The following is an 18,171-nucleotide window of genomic DNA, read 5'->3' on the forward strand; positions in this document are numbered from 1 at the left end:
TGTCTGGTCATGGAGAGGGAGGAGTCCAGGATGAAGCCTAGGTTGCGTGCGTGGTCTGTTGGTTTGGGTGCGCTGCCTAGGGCGGGGGGCCACCAGGAGTCGTCCCAGGCGGAGGGTGAGGATCCCAGGATAAGGACTTCCGTCTTGTCCGAGTTCAGTTTCAGGCGACTGTTCTTCATCCATTCGGCTACCTCTTTCATCCCTTCGTGGAGGTTGGCTCTGGCGGTGGCGGGGTCGTTGGTGAGGGAGAGGATCAGCTGGGTGTCGTCGGCATAGGAGATGATGTTGTGGTTGTGCTGGCGTGCGATGTCTGCGAGGGGGCTCATGTAGACGTTGAAGAGGGTTGGACTGAGCGAGGAGCCTTGAGGAACGCCGCAGATGACTTCGGTGGCTTCAGATCTGAACGGGGGGAGGCGAACTCTCTGTGTCCTTCCGGCGAGGAAGGAGATGATCCACTCCAGAGCCTTCTCCTGGATACCGACGTTGTGAAGTCGCTGCACTAGTGTGCGGTGGCAGACCGCGTCGAAGGCCGCGGAGAGGTCTAGGAGGATGAGGGCTGCTGTTTCTCCGTTGTCAAGCAAGGCTCGGATGTCATCGGTGGCTGCGATCAGGGCGGTCTCGGTGCTGTGGTTGGCCCGGAAGCCAGACTGCGAGAGGTCTAGGGATCCGTTCGTCTCGAGGAAGGCGGCCAGCTGCTTGTTGACGGTCTTCTCGATGACTTTTGCAGGGAACGGGAGCAGCGAGATGGGGCGGTAGTTCTTGAGGTCGGTGGGGTCGGCTGATGGTTTCTTCAGGAGAGCGCTGAGTTCGGCGTGCTTCCAGCTCTCCGGGAAGGTAGCGGTGTCGAAGGAGGTGTTGATGATGTCCCGCAGGTAGGGTGCGATGACAGCATCGGCCTTGTTGAAGACGTGGTGAGGGCATGGGTCGGTCGGGGATCCGGAGTGGATGGAGTTCATTGTGCGGATGGTGTCTTCGGTGCTGATCTGGGTCCAGGCGCGGAGGGTGGTGGTGGGGGGCGCTGGTTTGGTCGTGGCGTGCGTCGGTTGAGTGCTGAAGCTGTTGTGTATGTCCGCGATCTTGTTGTGGAAGTAGGAGGCGAGGGAGTTGCAGAGGTCTTGCGAAGGGGTGATGTCGTTGTTTCCGGCGTTAGGGTTGGAGAGCTCTTTAACGATGTTGAAGAGTTCCTTGCTGTTGTGTGCGTTGTTGTCCAGTCGTTCCTTGAATGCAGTTTTCTTGGTTGCGTGGATGAGTTGGTGGTGTTTTCGGGTGGCGAGTCTACCTCTTGCTATCGGAGATGGCAGCAGCAGACTTACCATCAATACATATCACAAGGCTACAGCAGGGGAGACTACAGGGGCAATATCAACAAGGGTAGGGGCACAGGGGGCTAAGGCCAGGGGGCCTCTACCTTCAAACATTGACTCCGTCCAACTCCCCATCCTCCTCCTTCCGGACTACTCAATGCCTGTGGGAAGGAGAATCCAGTATTTCCTCCAACTTTGGCTGGAAATCACATCCAACCAGTGAGTCTTAGTAGTTGTTCATCTCTGCTACTGCCTAGATCTTCGCTCACATCCTCCCAACATCTCACTCCACAAACACAGCCTCAGCAGAGATCATTTCAGCCTTCTAGAGGAAGAGGTCCAAACACTCTTTCAAAAAAGGGGCCATAGAAGCAGTCCCTCCCCCTGCAAACATTATGGCAAAAGGGTTTACTCTACCTACTTCCTCATCCCAAAGAAGAATGTCTCGCTCAGGGCCATCCTGCATCCCAGGTCTCTCAACCATAACATCCTATGTGAGCACTTCCATGTGGTAATCCTACCGAGTGTCATCCCTCTGCTGCAGCCAGGAGACTTCATGATGACGTTAGACATCAGCAACGCCTACCTCCACATTCCCATCCATCCCCCCCACTGACACTGCCTGCATTTCTTGGTAGATGGCATCATTACCAATTCAACGTGCTTCTTTTCGGCGTGACCACAGCGCAAAGGTTCTTTATCAAATAAATGTCTGGCAATGATCACCACACATTTAAGAGGGTGGCATGCACGTCTACCCCACCTAGATGATTGGCTGATGGAGAGTGCAAGCAAGCTTTTGTTCTCATGCACACCCAGACTACCTTCTCCCTCTTCTACAGGCTCAGGTTCACCATCAATGCCACCTAGTCTCATTTATTACCTTTGCAGATATATCCTTCCTAGTATCAACATTAAATTCAATCACAGGCAAGGCCTAGCCCTGCCAACAAATGGCCATGGCTTTTCAGCAATTAGTGCCTATTTTTCAGCCAAATTATTACCTCACAGTCAAAACTGTTATGCACCTCTTCTGCATGATTGCCTCATGCATCGCCATAGCACCCCAAGCCCAGCTGCCCATGCGCCTCTTACAACAATGTCTATCTGCAAAACTTTCATAAGCGGAGGGTTCCTTGGATGATCTAGTGTTGGTAAAGGCCGGTGTACAACAGTCTTTCCAGTGAGGGAACAGCAAGGCAGGCTTTTTCTAAATCCATTCCCACAAGTCACTATTACCACGAATGGCTCTCGAGCCTGCTGGAGAGCACAACTCCCTCTCACTACTGTAGAGTGAGTGTGGGCCTCACATCAACTACTTCAAGCTGCTAGCAAACCACCACACCTTCAAAGAATTCTATCCATCCATTTGCAGCAAAATAGTTCTAGCCAGAACATACATCATGACCACTGTGTACTATCTATAAAAGCAGAGCAGCATTCATTCCCTGCACTCTCCTTCCTAGCCCAGACCCTTTCGCAGTTGCCACTCCACAACCGCATTCCTTCATGCAGAGTGGACAATGACCTTGCAGACTTGCTCAGCAGGACGCACCAACAAGTCCACGAGTGAAAACCCCATCCACAATTTCTCCGCAGCTACTCCCAGCGCTAGGGCACCTTACAAATAGATCTATTTATTACCTCTGATAATGTGAAATGCCCAAGCGTCGCATCTAGGTACCCACATGCAGAGTCCCTTGGCAACACACTATGGATAAACTGGTCAGGGATTCTTGATCACACTTTTCGCCTCTCCCGCTCCTTCCATTCATGGTGCAGCAGATGTCTCAGACTCTCATTCTCATATCCCCTACTTTGGCCAGACAGCCCTAGTATTCAGCTGTCCTCAAAATGCTTCAGTTCACACAAGAAGATCACTAGCAGGCCAGACCTTCTCACTAGGAACCAAGGTCAGATCTGGCACCGGGACCTCAATCAACTCAATCTACCATCTGAGACCCTAAAGTTTGGTTACCTATGTCTCCCACAGGAATGCACAGACATCGTACAAAAATCCAGTTGACCAACTACCCAAGCATGTTACAAGCCAAGCGGAAGATATTTGTTCACTACTTTATTCCTAAAGATCTAGACCTCTTAAAACCTGAGGCCTAAAATACCATATGTTATTTATTTAATTAATCTGAAAAGTCCGGCTGAGCTTATACTTCCATAAACTGCCAAAGCAGCTTCCATGCAAAACAGGGAACGCTCCTCACTTTCCCCATACCAGAAGTCAAGGACTTCATGGAGGGTCTCCTAAGGGTCATCAACCCGAGGGATCCCCCACACAGGTATTAAATCTAAAAAATAGTCATCATCATCATCATCATCATCACACTCATGGGTCCCCCTTTCAAACCTCTCCATTCTTGGCCTCTCTAGTACTTCTCCTGGAAAGTGGCTTTCCTGGTTGCAATGACCTCTCTGATGCATTAGTAAAATGCGAGCACTTACATTACATAAACCTTTCATTCAAGCTCCTATGGTCAGGGTTCCTTCCATAGGTAGTCGTCCCTTTCCACCTTAACCAGACTACTGAACTCCATCTTTTTTCCGCAACCGGACTCAGTAGCAGAGTGAGCACCGCACACTTTTGATGTTCAATGTGCTCCATTGACAGAAATAAGCCTTTCTGTGTCTAACACTAACTCTTTGTGGCCTTCTCAAAGCAGTTAATATTAAAAGTTCCAACTTCAGGTCTTCCATGGTGCAAGGGCAGTCTCTGCCTGGAACTCTGTACCTCCTGAAGCGAGGGTTCTCACACTGATCTTTGAAAAGCGCCTAACCATCCACTTCTTGAGGCAATACCTAAACAAATCTTTCATCAAGATCTACCTTCCCTGAGCATGTTCTATATCGACTTTGTATTTTAATGTTCTCGGACTACTGTTCCTCTGCTTTTCTCTTAAGTTTCTGATTCCTTGTGGCATAGCTTTATTGTTAACTGTAGAATGAGATACTATGTTTTATATAATCTACCCCTGTATCTTTGGGTCCTGGAGTATTATGCACATTAACTAATAGATTGGATTCTACAACCCCTTGAATGAGAGTTGGTCAGATGCATTTGCATCCATGCCTGGATTCTGCTCACGTCTAATTAATAAATGGGTATCCGCATTTAAAATTAAATGGCAGTCAGGGATACTTTTTCCACAAGAGCATTTTCAGATAAGGATACACACGCGTAAGAGCCTCTTCATGCCTCTCGGTGCGTCACCCATAAGTTCATACATACCTATTCAGCCATAGCAGTTGATGTGTGATTACAGTGTGTTATCCTTCTCACTAATTCTCTTCATGTTAGTACAGTACAAGCCTTGTCCTTCAGTGGCATGACAACCTGATAATGTTTTACCTCTCCTTCCCAATAGGCCACGGGGGAAAAGGAAGAAATGGAGGATCTCCAAGCTTACAACCGGCGTCTACTGCACAACATCCTCCCCAAGGATGTGGCTGCACATTTCCTAGCACGTGAGCGGCGCAATGACGAGTTATACTACCAATCCTGTGAATGTGTGGCAGTCATGTTTGCCTCAATCAGCAACTTCTCAGAGTTCTACGTAGAGCTGGAAGCGAACAATGAAGGGGTGGAGTGTCTTCGGCTGCTGAATGAGATCATTGCGGACTTTGATGAGGTAACTTATGCTGAAGGGAAAGGTCATTATTGTGGGCTTCAGGTAAATAGTGATAGGTAAGCAGTGTCATTGTGGACTGAAGAGTATCACTGTTCTCATGTTTTAGCCAAGTGTCTTGAATGGGTTGCTTTGTGCTGATGTGATGGAGCATAATTTGAGACCATTTTTAAAGTGCATTTCAGTACTGTGTGGCATTGTGGAATTGGAGTTGAGGTGAAAAAGGCAGCTTGTTCCATGTGGGTAGGTTATTGTTGAATTATTCAGCTGGCAATCCTTTTTACCCACAACCTTCGAATTTGTCGCCGGAGCTATCAATTTGGTACCCCCAAGAGCTGTCCATTTAGAACTCCTCTCCCAGACCAGTGTCTCAAAGGAAGTTGATCAGTTGTCGGTTGGGCGTCCCTGGGAGGAGTTGATCAGGTGGTGGGCGGAGGGTCTTCCTTAAAGATGCTAGTGCAGTGCCCCTGGGAATCTTTGGTGGGGTGCCTGTTAGTGTAGTCAGGCTGCCCTTTGTCAGGCATGGGTCTGGTGGCCTTTGCAAAGCATGGGTTGAGAGGCATTTGCAAGGCATGGGTTGGGTGGCCTTTGCAAAACGTGTCAGATGCCCTTGGCAAGACATGGAGCGGATGCCTTTGCAAAGCGTGCGTCTTGTCCCGTTTTAAGGCCTGGGTCTGATGGCCTATCCAAGTTGTAGGCAGGTACTTTTGATGAGCCATGGGACGGTACTGTACTGGGGCACTTGTCCCAGGTAGAACATTTGAATGGGGAGTTGGATTTCATATTTCTGTCGTCAATGCTGTTCTTTCCCTCAGATAATCAGCGAGGAAAAGTTCAGGCAGTTGGAGAAGATCAAAACTATTGGAAGCACGTACATGGCAGCGTCTGGCCTGAATGACACAACATATGACAAAGAAGGCAGGTCCCACATAACAGCACTGGCTGACTACGCCATGCGACTCATGGAGCAGATGAAGTACATCAACGAGCACTCGTTCAACAACTTTCAGATGAAGATCGGTAAGCGAAAGATAATGGAAGGTTACCTTTTAAGGAAGGACCGAGTGAAGTAGACATGTGTTAACTGCAGCTAAGGGAAAGAATACAAAGAAGATGAAAGAAAGACCTATTGGAATGCTTAAAAGAACAAGAGAAGCTATGCATGGGAAGGGGTTACAGGAAGTGGTGAGACAATGGAATAATATTAGAAGAAGGAGGATATTGAACAGTTTAAAGAGGGGCAACAGAACCATATGAAAGTGTTTTTAGAAAGTCACTCAAACATGGATTAAAATAACTCATTTGGCTTTGAAGGGAGGTTTGGAGGCAGTAGAGAAGCGATTGAGAAGAGTTAAAATAAGGAAGGCAGCACATGCAAATCATTAAATGAGAAGGACAAAGCCATGGTGAAAGGTTTCTGGGAGGATGTCTATGAGTAGGGTTAAAAGTTCAACAGTAGCCAAAAAGGAATGCTTACTGAATGTAGATAGGCCTTGGGGGTTACCGGAACATTGGAGATCCTCAGGGAGTATCAAAGAAAAGAAAGAGACCATAGGAGAGTTTGAAAGTAAGGGAGGGCAGCAGAGAAGTTAGAGAAGTGCAGAGTGCTTGGGAAGGGGAAATGTCCATGTGGTGAGTTAAGACAAATGAGAAACGCAATAAGGAAGGAAACTGGAAGGCAATGAGAATATGTGACGGGAACGAGATAGTCCTTTACAGGGACGGCACCAGGAACTGTGCAGCACACAAAAAGAGTGGGGTTTACAGATAGTGGAGAGACCATACAAGGTGAAATGGGAAATGTCTTTTAAGTAGACACTGGAAGATGAAAGCCCAACAGTTAGGGTGACAAAAAATGGAATAGCAAAGTGGGAGGACAGTTACTAAACTAGGAGTGGCCATGAACAAGTGTGACTGGAAGAGAGGACACAATACGGGAGCGTTACAGGAAAAGCAAAGACTATGAGGTAGATTGACCAGAAGGAGGTGAGTGTGAGATATGATGGGGAGAGATTCAACAGTGGGGAGGGTTTAACGGGGGGACTTGAACTAAGGGTGAGTCTGCTAGTTGCTTTCAGGTAAGAGAACATGAGCTACTGTAAAGATGATGAAAAGTTACTTGACACAGTGAAAGAGCTGAAAAAAAAGACCTTGTGATAGGGTAAGGGCTTTGTGGAACATCTAAAGAAAAGGGAACACTGTTGCTGCCTCTTTTTTAGGGAGACGCCTTATTGTTAAAGAAACTATATATTTTACAAGGGTATTTTCCCTTTTATAAGTATATATCTCTTTTGACCTAGGAAATAAGTACAAGGCTCAATGGATGGGGCAATTCGCAACAATGGTTATAAATTGAAACTGTTATAAATAATAAATAAATATATAGCACATGAAAAAAGTTCTTTTTTCTGGCTATTTCCACCAGTCCTGAATTCTCTTTATGCTGTTTTTCCAACTGTCGCATCCCAACTTAACACACAATAATGAAACAAGATTCATCATTATAGACACACACCAAGCAAAGGGCATTCAACCAGCTTGGAGGAATAAAAACTTCAGACATACATACCTCCGTGACTCTTGGGTGCATTCAGATACTGCCCGCTCGTCATCAGAAATTCTCTATTCTTGATACTTCTCCAAAAGGGCTTTGGGCTGCTTCTGGGACCAAAAGGACATACTGCTTGTCATCTCATATGATTCATAATTTCTCAGGAAACAAAATCCCTGCCATTGCTCTAAGGCCCTAAAATACTTTTCTTACTGCTTCATTCTTTCCTCCATTTCTCAGCAACATGCTCATGCTCGGAAAGGTGAGGATCTGAGTCTTTTATAAGGACCCTTCCTTTTTTCTGAACCCCTTTTAGGAACATGTTACCATGCCTACTCCTTGTTGAGCAGCACCATGATTGTGGAACCACTGTCCACTTCATCTGCTGCCCCACCTTATATTTATTGTGGTCATATCTACAATGTCCAATCAGAAGCTTGACTCTGTAAATCCATGTTGCTTCTCTAGCCGCCTTCCTATTAAACGATTATTGAAGATCTGATCCCTCGTCACCTGAGGGAAGTTTGATAACATTCAGAGGTGTATCGCATATGTGGTTCTCTTTATACCCAAATCTGGCTCACCAGTAGTTTGTCATCATTCAAAAGCTCATAGTTCATGTCTTCCATATCTTCCATTTAGGTGACAGTTTTCATATGACTATCTGATCCATGCAAACCATGTTCTCCGTTGTATTCAATCTAGTCTCCACCTTCATCATGTGATAGACATGCCGTTTGATGGCAATAATGTTTTTGCAAAAAAGGTTGATGAAGCATTGCAAGCAATTCAAGCAGACACATACACCGCTCAGTCGCTAGGAATTCTGTAGAATAAAGAACAACATAGAGATTTCAGGAGACCATATCAAAGGCAAAGTCAGAATCAACAAGGAACCCTTTCTCTACCCTCTAGGCAGTATTGAAGCATATGGTCAGCATAGAAAATGAGAGGACGGCTATAGAAGGGACAGGCAACGGAGAGGCAGTCAGCCCTCTAAATTCAAGACGAAAGGAGGAAGAATGTGACATTACAGTCAGCATTCTCTTTCAGATCCATCCGCCACTGAGAAGAAGAAAGCAATTTTTTTTAGGAAGGATTGGTGCAAATAAGAAAGGACGGGTGGGTCCTCGATGTTGTGAAGCAGGGGTATACTCTAGAATTTCTTGAGGAACCAACGTCTTTATTACGAATCTCAGGAAGACACACACATTTGCAGGAAGAAAATCAAACGTTGGTAAAGTTTAACGAAGGAAGCTATTGAGAGAGTGCTTTTAGGGAAGAGGAACATGGCCTACTCAAGGCTCTTTCTCATATTGAACAGAGGCGGAGATTGGTGACCAATATTGGATTTGAGAGCGTTAAACAAGTTGATAAGAAAGCAGCGTTTCAGGATGGTAACATTGCAAGAGATTCTGCTCTTTATAAAGTGAGGCTATTATTTTTATTTCTTTTGCCATCGATAGACTTGTAAGATGCTTATTTCAATGTACTAATACACAAGAAACCCAGAACCTACCTGCATTTTCTGTTTGATGGACACAATTACCAGTTCAAAGCCCTTTCATTTGGCCTCAGGCAGCTCCTCTAGTCTTCACGAAGTGCTTAGCCTGATCGTGGCATACATAAGAAGGCAAGGATGGTTGGTATACCCATACCTAGACGACTGGCTCATAAGGGTGGACAACTTTCAGAAAAAAAGTATGACCAATTATTTTGATGGCAGTACTTCTAAGGCTAGGGTAAGCCACCAACAAAAAGAAATCTAATTTGGCAAAGATCTAGTGTTTCTGGGAGCAAGGATAATGACAGAAAGAGTGATGGTGTAGCCTTTGCTGGAAGGAGGCAATAGATGAAATATGGTTAAAGAAGACATTTCAGCTTTGAGGTGACATGTAGTACCTCCCTGAAACTCACCTTGCACCAGAACACAGATTCCATCTCAGATTGTATTCGGCTTGTACGTGATTTAAGTGCTTAGTCACTGTTGCAAACAAAAACATGGACATTTTCTATGCTGCACAGCCAGAGAAATGTATAGCGCTGAAGACCAAATCAAACAACATAATTGACACCCACCCTGCTGCCATCCGTCAAGTCTGGCACTACGGAACAGGCCACATTCGAGTGATTAGGTTGTGGAGAACGTATAGAAAACATTTAACGTTTTGCCTCACTTTCAAAAGCAAGTTCCAGTGGTCAGACCAGCATAAAGTTTCTAATCTGCCATTTGTTTACCATGGGACCTCAAAGAGACTTCCTGCTCTAAGTGTAATGTCTTTCAGTCTAAAAGGCAATCCAGCATTGACTAGACAGTAGGTTGGGTGCACTATTACAAAATACAGCCCCAGGACATCAGAGTCTCAGTCTGGAGTGATGGCTGAGGGCTTCCAATCTGACGACAATCGGGGAGGACCATCCAGTACACCGAAGGAACAAAGAGAGTGGAGTCCTATTTCTAGAACTCCCAAAAAGCCTGACTTGTCAAAGCCCACACCCAGGACAGGGACTACACTTCTTGTCTCTAATGCCTACTCCAAGGCTTCAAAATAGCGGACTTCCCTTTGGGGGTATGCCTCGACAGGAGTCTCTAGTCCAGGGAAAGAAACGACCCTGAGACTTTTGTGCCTTATCTGGAAAATAGGTGCCAGAAAGGTACCACCCACACTGTTTGTGCTGAAAACCACAGTTGAAATCTGAGTAATGCCAACCTAGCAGTCCAGATTGTCAAAGCGGAGAGGAATTTTGAAGCCAAGAAGCCAAGAAGAATCTCATGGCAGAGATAGTGTTGAAAGTACTTCAATAACAAAATCAACTTTGAAGCCCCATAAAACTTTGGCGCCAAGCTCAAAAACTCTGTAAGGTTTTGAAATGCCAGCTGTTAGACAAAGGGCCTTATATATAGTTTCACAAGGTCACATTGTTGCCAGGCCAACCCTGGAAACTGCATCCTTCCAAAGAAATGCTAACTCTTTTGAGGAGGAAAATTCCGAGCATATTAGGAATTTTCCAAATCCCCAATTAAAAGAAGCCAGCCACTTCATCTACCTTTCAACCGTGAATGTCGCCAAAGTTTTTTTTTTTTGCAGAGTTTTATATAGCGCGAACTAGACCCGAACCGAATCAGGTATCAGAGCGCTTTACATATTTTCCAGTTACGTTACAAGAGGACACACTTTCATTTTAGGCACGGGGAGATTAAGTGATTTGCCCAGAATCACAGGAGGTTTTGGCGTCCTTACCGAGACTCGAACCCAGATCCCCAGGTCCGAGGTCGAGCGCCCTAGCTGTTAGGCCAACTCCTCTCCCCATACTTGGTTCAGATGTGGAACCCTTATATCATCCATCACCAATATACTTGGAGCCCAAACCAGCTGATCAGCAAGGTGAGGCCTAAAATTACTATAGGGTAGACACTCACAATGACATAGCCTCAGATACCCTATGCAGTGAAAGCCTCCCTACCAGATGCCACTACCACATATCATGTGGTTATTGTAAGGACAGCAGCACATCACAAGGTCGCAGTGAATGTAGTGGAAAAGGAGGATGACTTCCTCATTGAGACACTGTCAAAAGTATGAAAACAACACAATTTCCACACATGCTTATAAGTATGGTGAAGTGTTCCATGGATAACTTCTGACTGCCTCTAAAAGCTAGAATGGTGACAACAAGAGTGGAAAAGAAGCTTAAGCCAGCGCCTAAAGACCCTCTGTGTGTCAGTGGACATGTGCACAAGTCCTCGTTAGTTATGAGCATTGCCTGGAACCGTACACTTGTACAGTAATACATTGCCTTCAGAAATCAAAAAGGTTAAAACAGCAGGAAAAAGAGGAGCCAATAGGGTTACAGATCATTGGAGAATTGAAAATTCTGTGGGTCTTTTAAGTAGTTATGATAGAAGTCATTGGGCATAGAAGGACGATCTTACGCAGCATCTACCATCCCTTTACAAACAAATGGCCAAAGAGATCGTAGAAGAAAAATAAATTATTTGAGAGCATCAGATGTGTCTTGATTGAGTGTTCTGACAGAGCCTTAAGGCAGGTAAATAACAGTATTTTCCTGTGAATATCTGGTTTCCACCCTACACAGAAAGTTCCCACTACGTTCAGACCAATACATTCAATACCATGAGAGGTTATGGCATCCAAATTTCAGATCACTCAGTCTTGCAATTAGGCATCCAATGTCTTACAATTTGGCTAATTGGAGTTACCACAAAAATGCACGCAAATTCTAAAAACACCTTGAAAACCTACTACTTATGCATGCTATGCAGCTGCATGGAAACATTTTGTGGTTTACTTTTCTAATCACCAAAGTCAACCTTCACAAGTCATCTTACAACATGTTGTGTTATCTGGTACACTTACAAATGTCCTCGTTAGTCTACATCTCTAGAGTTCATTTGACAGCAATTGCAATATACGTGCAAAAAAGATAACATCTATCAATATTAAGAGTTCCTAGAATTAAAGTCTTTTTTTAATGTTTTTAAAAAAAAATCCTTCCAAATTGCTTTGCCTTGATTCTTGGGGCTCAACATCATTGTTACAGAGCTTGTGGTGGTACCTGCTGGTCTAATGCAATTGTATCCTCTGCAAATTCTTACATTAAAGGTAGTCTTTTTTAGAAGTTATCACTTCCCTCTGGATGGTAAGTGAGCGAAAGGCTCCATTAGGTCAAGAGCCATTTATGCAGATTTACAAAGATGGACTAGTACAACGCAGGCACCCATGTTTCTTGCCAGTGACTGTTTAACCATTTCAAGTCAACCAGCTAATACATTTACCTTATTTTTTTACCGCTTCCATAATCGCTAGTCTACAAAGCTCTGCAAGCATTAAATGAGTGAAGAGCCATAGTGTACTATGTACACAAAACTCAATCTATTTGGAAACCACAGTCCCTATATAGTCAGCCATGTACTTAGAGATAGAGTGTAAGATGGATTGTTTGATGAAATCAGGCATGTTATGTAAAGCCAATCGTGCTCATAAGTTACACCTTTGCACATTCAACACAGAAAAAGCCAATATGGCTTTCAGAGGAAACAATCCATTAGCAGATATTTGTAAAGCTGCAGCATGGTCTTATATCCACACTTTCTCTAGATACAGTTTATTGTTTTTTGGCCCTAATTTGCCTTTTTTCCACCCTTCTTCTAAAGTAACCGACCCGGCGTTCATGCCTCATATACTGGACGAAGAGGGGGGAGAGATAGCACAAAGTGAGGCCTCCCAAAGAGGTGCCCTCGTATTCCTGCTGGGAGACCTTGTCCTTTGTTTGACCGCCAACCATTCCCCAAGCCCTCCTGCTTACACAGAGAAGACTAAAACCAACCGAGGCAGATAAAAGGCTTAATCATTGAACCGTTTTAAAACACCCCAACCATCAACCACACCAACACAGAAAGGGATTCCAGAATTCATGTCTCTTTCTCATGTGATCCGAAGTATCCAACTTAGCAATGTATTCCATAGATTGCAGCCAGCCACACTCCATTGGGGAAGCAGGAGATACCCATAATTTACATATCTCTCTACGAGCCAAGAGTATAGCATAAAATACCAGCTTTGCACCGTCTTTAGTAACACTACTTTGCAGATCTAATCTCCCAAATATTATCAGCTCAGCGCTTACCTTGATCTGCACTTTCAGCATATTAGATAGGCAATTACTCAGGGCCTACCAAAAGGACTCCATCTATGGGCAGCGTACAAACATGTGTAGGTCATCTTCATTTGGACTGCCACACTTAGGACACACCACCGCTCCTCCTGACCCAAATTTCGACAGCCTTCGTCGATTCCAGGAGGCCCTATGCATGGCAAAGAAATGGTTCCTCCTCAGATACGCAGGTTTGACTGTTTTGTAAAGCATGGATACTTGCCATTGGTCTTCCAGCGCAGTCTCAGGCAAGCATCTTCCCCACAAATCCTCAGGTAACGTGAAAGCACCGTCCTCCGTCTCGAGCAGCAGCCAGTACCAAAGTGCAATTTCTTTTTTAACACAGCACTGGACAAAAGCTTTTCCTCAAGTTCATTTAGACCACCTATCTCTTCACCCGACGCCATATGTCAACTCTGGATTTGGAGGAATTTAAATCTTGAGAACCTTGAACCCATCTCCTGCTCACACTAAGCCCACAAAACTAAATCACCATCTGGAAACAGCTGCTTCCATCTTAAAAAAACCTGCCTCTTTAAGTGGCCGAGCCAAGAGATCCTTAGTTCACATTGGAGAGCCTGGTGCATCCCAGATCGGGGCTGACTAGCTTAAGTATGGAATTTTAAAAACTTTTCTAATTCAGTACCATGTTTCAGCCATAGCTTTTAAAACATTTGTTCGGACTTTCTTAAAATACTTCGGATCAGCAACTTTAAACATAACCCCCATTTCTGCTCCCTTTTCTTCTCTCAGCATTTCTTTAAACATCATACTTATCTCTGTATTTGTCAGAGAATCTAATAACATTATACCATTCTTCAATAGAAATGCCCAGAATAAAATAACAAATCCGGCAGAGCTAGACCCCCCCTTGATCAGCCGCCTCCTTAATTTTTTCCAGGAAGCCGCGGTCCTTTTGACGCCCAAATAAATGAACTAATTTCGCTCTGCAGTTTTATGAATCACTCTTTCCGAAAAGTTAAGGGGATTGTTTCAAGCAAAAAAGTTACCTTCAGTAAGACAATCATTTTCACTAAATTCACTCGGCCATATAATGTGAGTGGGAGATGCATCCATCCTCGTAAACTCTCACTAATCTCCTTCTTAACTTTATAAAAATTCACCTTGGTGAGATCTGCAATATTCTGAGTAACCCTGGCCCCTAAATATCTTATTTCTTTTGTACATTCCATCCCCTCTGTCTCCATATTCCAGGCCATAACTTCAGTTTTCTGCTTGTTGATGCCATATCCCAAGATTTTCCCGAACTCATTCGTTATTCCCAACAGACACCCCATCGATTGTTGTAAATTTGTTGTGAAGATTAAAATATCATCAGCATAGAGCCCAATCTTTTTATTCCATCCATGAAATTCAAAAAGCAATATACCCTGACTACTCCTAATTTTTCTGGCCAAGTATATGATAGAAAGGTCAAACAAAAGTGGAGACAAAGGGCATCCCTGCCTAGTTCCTCGCTCAATCTGCGCCTGTTGTGTCAGCACTGCATTAACTAGCACTCTAGCATTCGGAGCCTTATATATGGCTTTCAATATTTTACACAAATTTGCACCCATATTAAGGAACTTTGCAGGTGTCTGCAGGTATACCCAATTTACGCAATCAAACACTTTAGCAGCATCTAACGCTATTAGTGTCAAGGGAAGATCGTAGGCTGTAGCCATATCTATAGATCCTATCAGAGAATATGTCAGTTCCTTCAGAGTTCTACTTTTAATAAAACCCTTCTAATCCTCGTGCACTAAGTAGGGCATTGCCGCATTTAACCTTCCTGCTATTACCTTCGCAAAGAGCTTATAATCAGCATATAAGAGAGAAATAGGCCGTTACAATTCCACATTTTTTAATGACTTGCCAGGCTTTGGAACTAATGTTCTATTGGCCTCTTTCCAAGACTCTGGTAGCTCAAAATCAAACAGAAAGATCGCATTAAAAAGCTGCCTCAGTTCAGTTATTATTTCACTAGCCAGGGCTTTATACACCTCAACTGGAAGGCCATCCGGCCCTGGAGCCTTTCCCCTCGTACCACCCCTAATAGCTAATCGCTGCAGTCAGTCGTAGACCATCTTTAGACGATGGATGAATTTCTGACATCCTAGGGGTTTTCAATCAACGAGTTGAAGTCCCACCTGTGTTCCATGCTGAGGATTCCCTTTATTGGGGCTGTCCCAGACTTGGTGATATGTAAGGCATTTCCTCTACTGCAGCAAGTCTAGGAGATTAAGGATCTGATCCCAGTGTTTCAGACTGTATCCTAGGTATTGCTGAGAACAGCTCTGATGTTTCTTGTACTCCTAGTCTTGTACATCCACCTCGAATGCCAGATAACATATGCAGGCCCTGCAGTTGAACCTCATGTTTCAGTGTGTCCAGCATCAGGGTTGACTCTCAGACTCCATCCACATCTCACAGGAGACATCTCAGGATCTTCTATGGTGACAGACAAAAGGCAGCCTGACCTATGGCATACCATTCTTCTTTTCCCACTCAGACCACACGGTTGTGACAGATTCCTCCCTGCTGAGGCCTTTGGTTTCCACTAACGTTCCAGATATTTATCAGTCTTCTGGAACTTCGTGTGAGCAGTCTGGCCCTGAAAGCCTTTCTTCCATCCATCAAACAGAGGCTAGTGTATGGTCTCAGGGACAACATGTCCGCCAAGTGGTACTGCAACAAGCAGGACGTAGAAAAGTCCTGGATCCTTTGCCAGGAGGCTGTTTGCCTCTGGAGGTGGGTGAGCCAGCAACACATCTTCCTGATAGTAAAAATGTCACAGCGAACAAACTGACCATATTTTGTCTGATGGACAGTGAGCAGCTTTTAGATCCTGAGGTGATGCGATGTGTTAATGTTAACGGGATTTGTAAAGCGCACGAATACCTGGGGTTGTCTTGGCGCTGAGAATACAGTAAGCCCGATCAAGCATCTAATTCTAGAATAACCAGGTTTATAGTACTTTCCTGAAGATAGTGAGGGAGCTAGCACTTCTAAGTTCACTCGGAAGAGTATTTCAGAGTTTAGAGGCACCATAGAGAAAGCTGCGGCCACCCCAGTGAGATGTTCAGATTCTAGTTACTGTCAAGAGTCTGGCCCCTGTAGAATGGAGTTGTCTTGCTGGTTCATACCAGACAAAAAGATTTTGAAGAAAGGAAGGACCTGTGTGATTCAGTGCTTTATAACCTAGACACAGGGCCTTAAATTTGATGTGTTGTAATACAGGGAGCTAGTGCAGGCCACGAATCTCTTTGGATACCGATTTGTACCTAGGAATGTTGAGCAATAGCCGTGCTGCTGTATTTTGAATGATATGAATCTTTTTTAAACACTGCTTTTGTATGTTCAGATAAAGCCCATTGCAGTAGTCCAGTTTGGTCTGGGTTAGTGATGTTACCACAGTTTTCCTGGTGTACCCGGGGATATGAGGAAAGATCTTCCATATTTTCTTAATAAGAAAGTGGGAGGCGGAGACAATTGCATTTGTCTGATGAGAAAGTGATAATTTGTTGTCAAACCATACTCCCAAGTTCTTGGCCTTGACTGCTGGTTTTGGTGATTCTCCCGTCTCTGCTGGCCACCACAGATTGCCCCAATTTGGCTGTATGTTACCAAATATTAGGACCTCAGTTTTTTCAGAATTGAGTTTGAGACACTGTGTCTTCCCATGGAGATGCTTTCCGGCTAGAATGGAATGTGGGTCTCTTTTGTGCATTGCCCCTGCTGAGAAGGACCTAAGACGCAAGTCACCTTAATTGCCCTGGAATGGGTCAGGACAGTGTGATACACAGAGCACCTGAGCATTTGTCTTCCATTCAGCTACCGCTTCAGGAGGACCTCCTATCAGCAACAGGAATGGGCCCTGCATCTGAGTCTCCACACACTGCATAGAGATTTAGGGATGGCAATTGAATGCTTTTGACTTGCCAACTGAGGTGATTGATGCAATCCTTGCAGCCAGATGCCCTTCCACAAAGACTTACATGTGCTGTTGAAGGAAGTGACCCGATTTGGGCCACCGGTAAGCCTCAACCCATTTACTGAATGCACAATTGACCACTAACACATATTTCAAATTGTTGACTCGATCCATTTCTACATAATCTATCTGGAGGACCTCAAAAGGGAAAATGGGAGGTGCAAAATTACCAGGTGGTGTAGGTATACCTTTTCCTGGTTTGTGCATCATACACATCATACAATATTTAACGAAATGAGCGGGTGTCTTCGGGATGTTACCTTTTTGCCATACAGGGTCTAACAACTTACAAATACCTTTAGCACTGATATGAGCTCGCCTGTGCTTCATGGTGACTACAGGAAGGAAATATGCACCTGGTAGCATGCATCTGTTTCCCTGACTTATCAGTCCAACACCCATCTTCATCCAAATGTGCTGTGCTTTCCTGCCATATCGCTAATTCCTCAGTAGTTGCCTCACTTTGAATCTCCTTGACATTTTCCAGTGTATCCTCAAACATGGTGACCTCGGCCACCCACCTAGCGGAACCTGCTACAAACATCCTTTTCACCTTTGTTCGGGCTGTCTCCTTAGCTGTCTGGTCTGCAAAGGCGTTCCCCTTACCTACATTATCAGTATTTTTCTTGTGTGCGCTGCACTTCACTATCGCTAATTTCTTGGGAAGTGTCAAAGCCTACAAGAGCCTATGTATAAGGGGGCCATGCTGCATCTTCATCCCATGGGAAGTGAGAAACCCTCTCTCTGCCCAGAGCCGTCCAAAATTATGGGCAACTCCGAAGGCATACTGACTGTCAGTATAGATATTGACCGCCAGTTCCTCACTCAACTCACAGGCTCGAATAAGGGCAACAAGCTCTGCAGCTTGAGCCGACTGATAGGGAACTCGTGACATCTCAACTACTGTGTGCAGTGTCGTGATTGCATATGCAGCTGTTGTTGTGCCATCTGGTAACTGAAAACAAGAGCCATCGACATATAGTTCCCCCTGAGGGTTACATAAGG

At 44.8% G+C, this 18,171-nt stretch overlaps 1 protein-coding gene across 1 annotated transcript in view; it reads left to right on the forward strand.

Moving 5' to 3' along the window:
• The window catches only part of ADCY6 (adenylate cyclase 6), a 506,430-nt gene that overhangs the window by 400,635 nt on the left and 87,624 nt on the right, over positions 1-18,171 (forward strand). The window contains exons 20-21 of the mRNA XM_078685913.1: positions 4,685-4,948; positions 5,761-5,965. Of these exons, the coding sequence (XP_078542039.1) occupies positions 4,685-4,948; positions 5,761-5,965 (469 nt within the window). The remainder of the gene's footprint in view (positions 1-4,684; positions 4,949-5,760; positions 5,966-18,171) is intronic.

Source organism: Lissotriton helveticus, chromosome 1_1 (genome assembly GCF_964261635.1).
Source record: "Lissotriton helveticus chromosome 1_1, aLisHel1.1, whole genome shotgun sequence".
Taxonomy (NCBI): domain Eukaryota; kingdom Metazoa; phylum Chordata; class Amphibia; order Caudata; family Salamandridae; genus Lissotriton; species Lissotriton helveticus.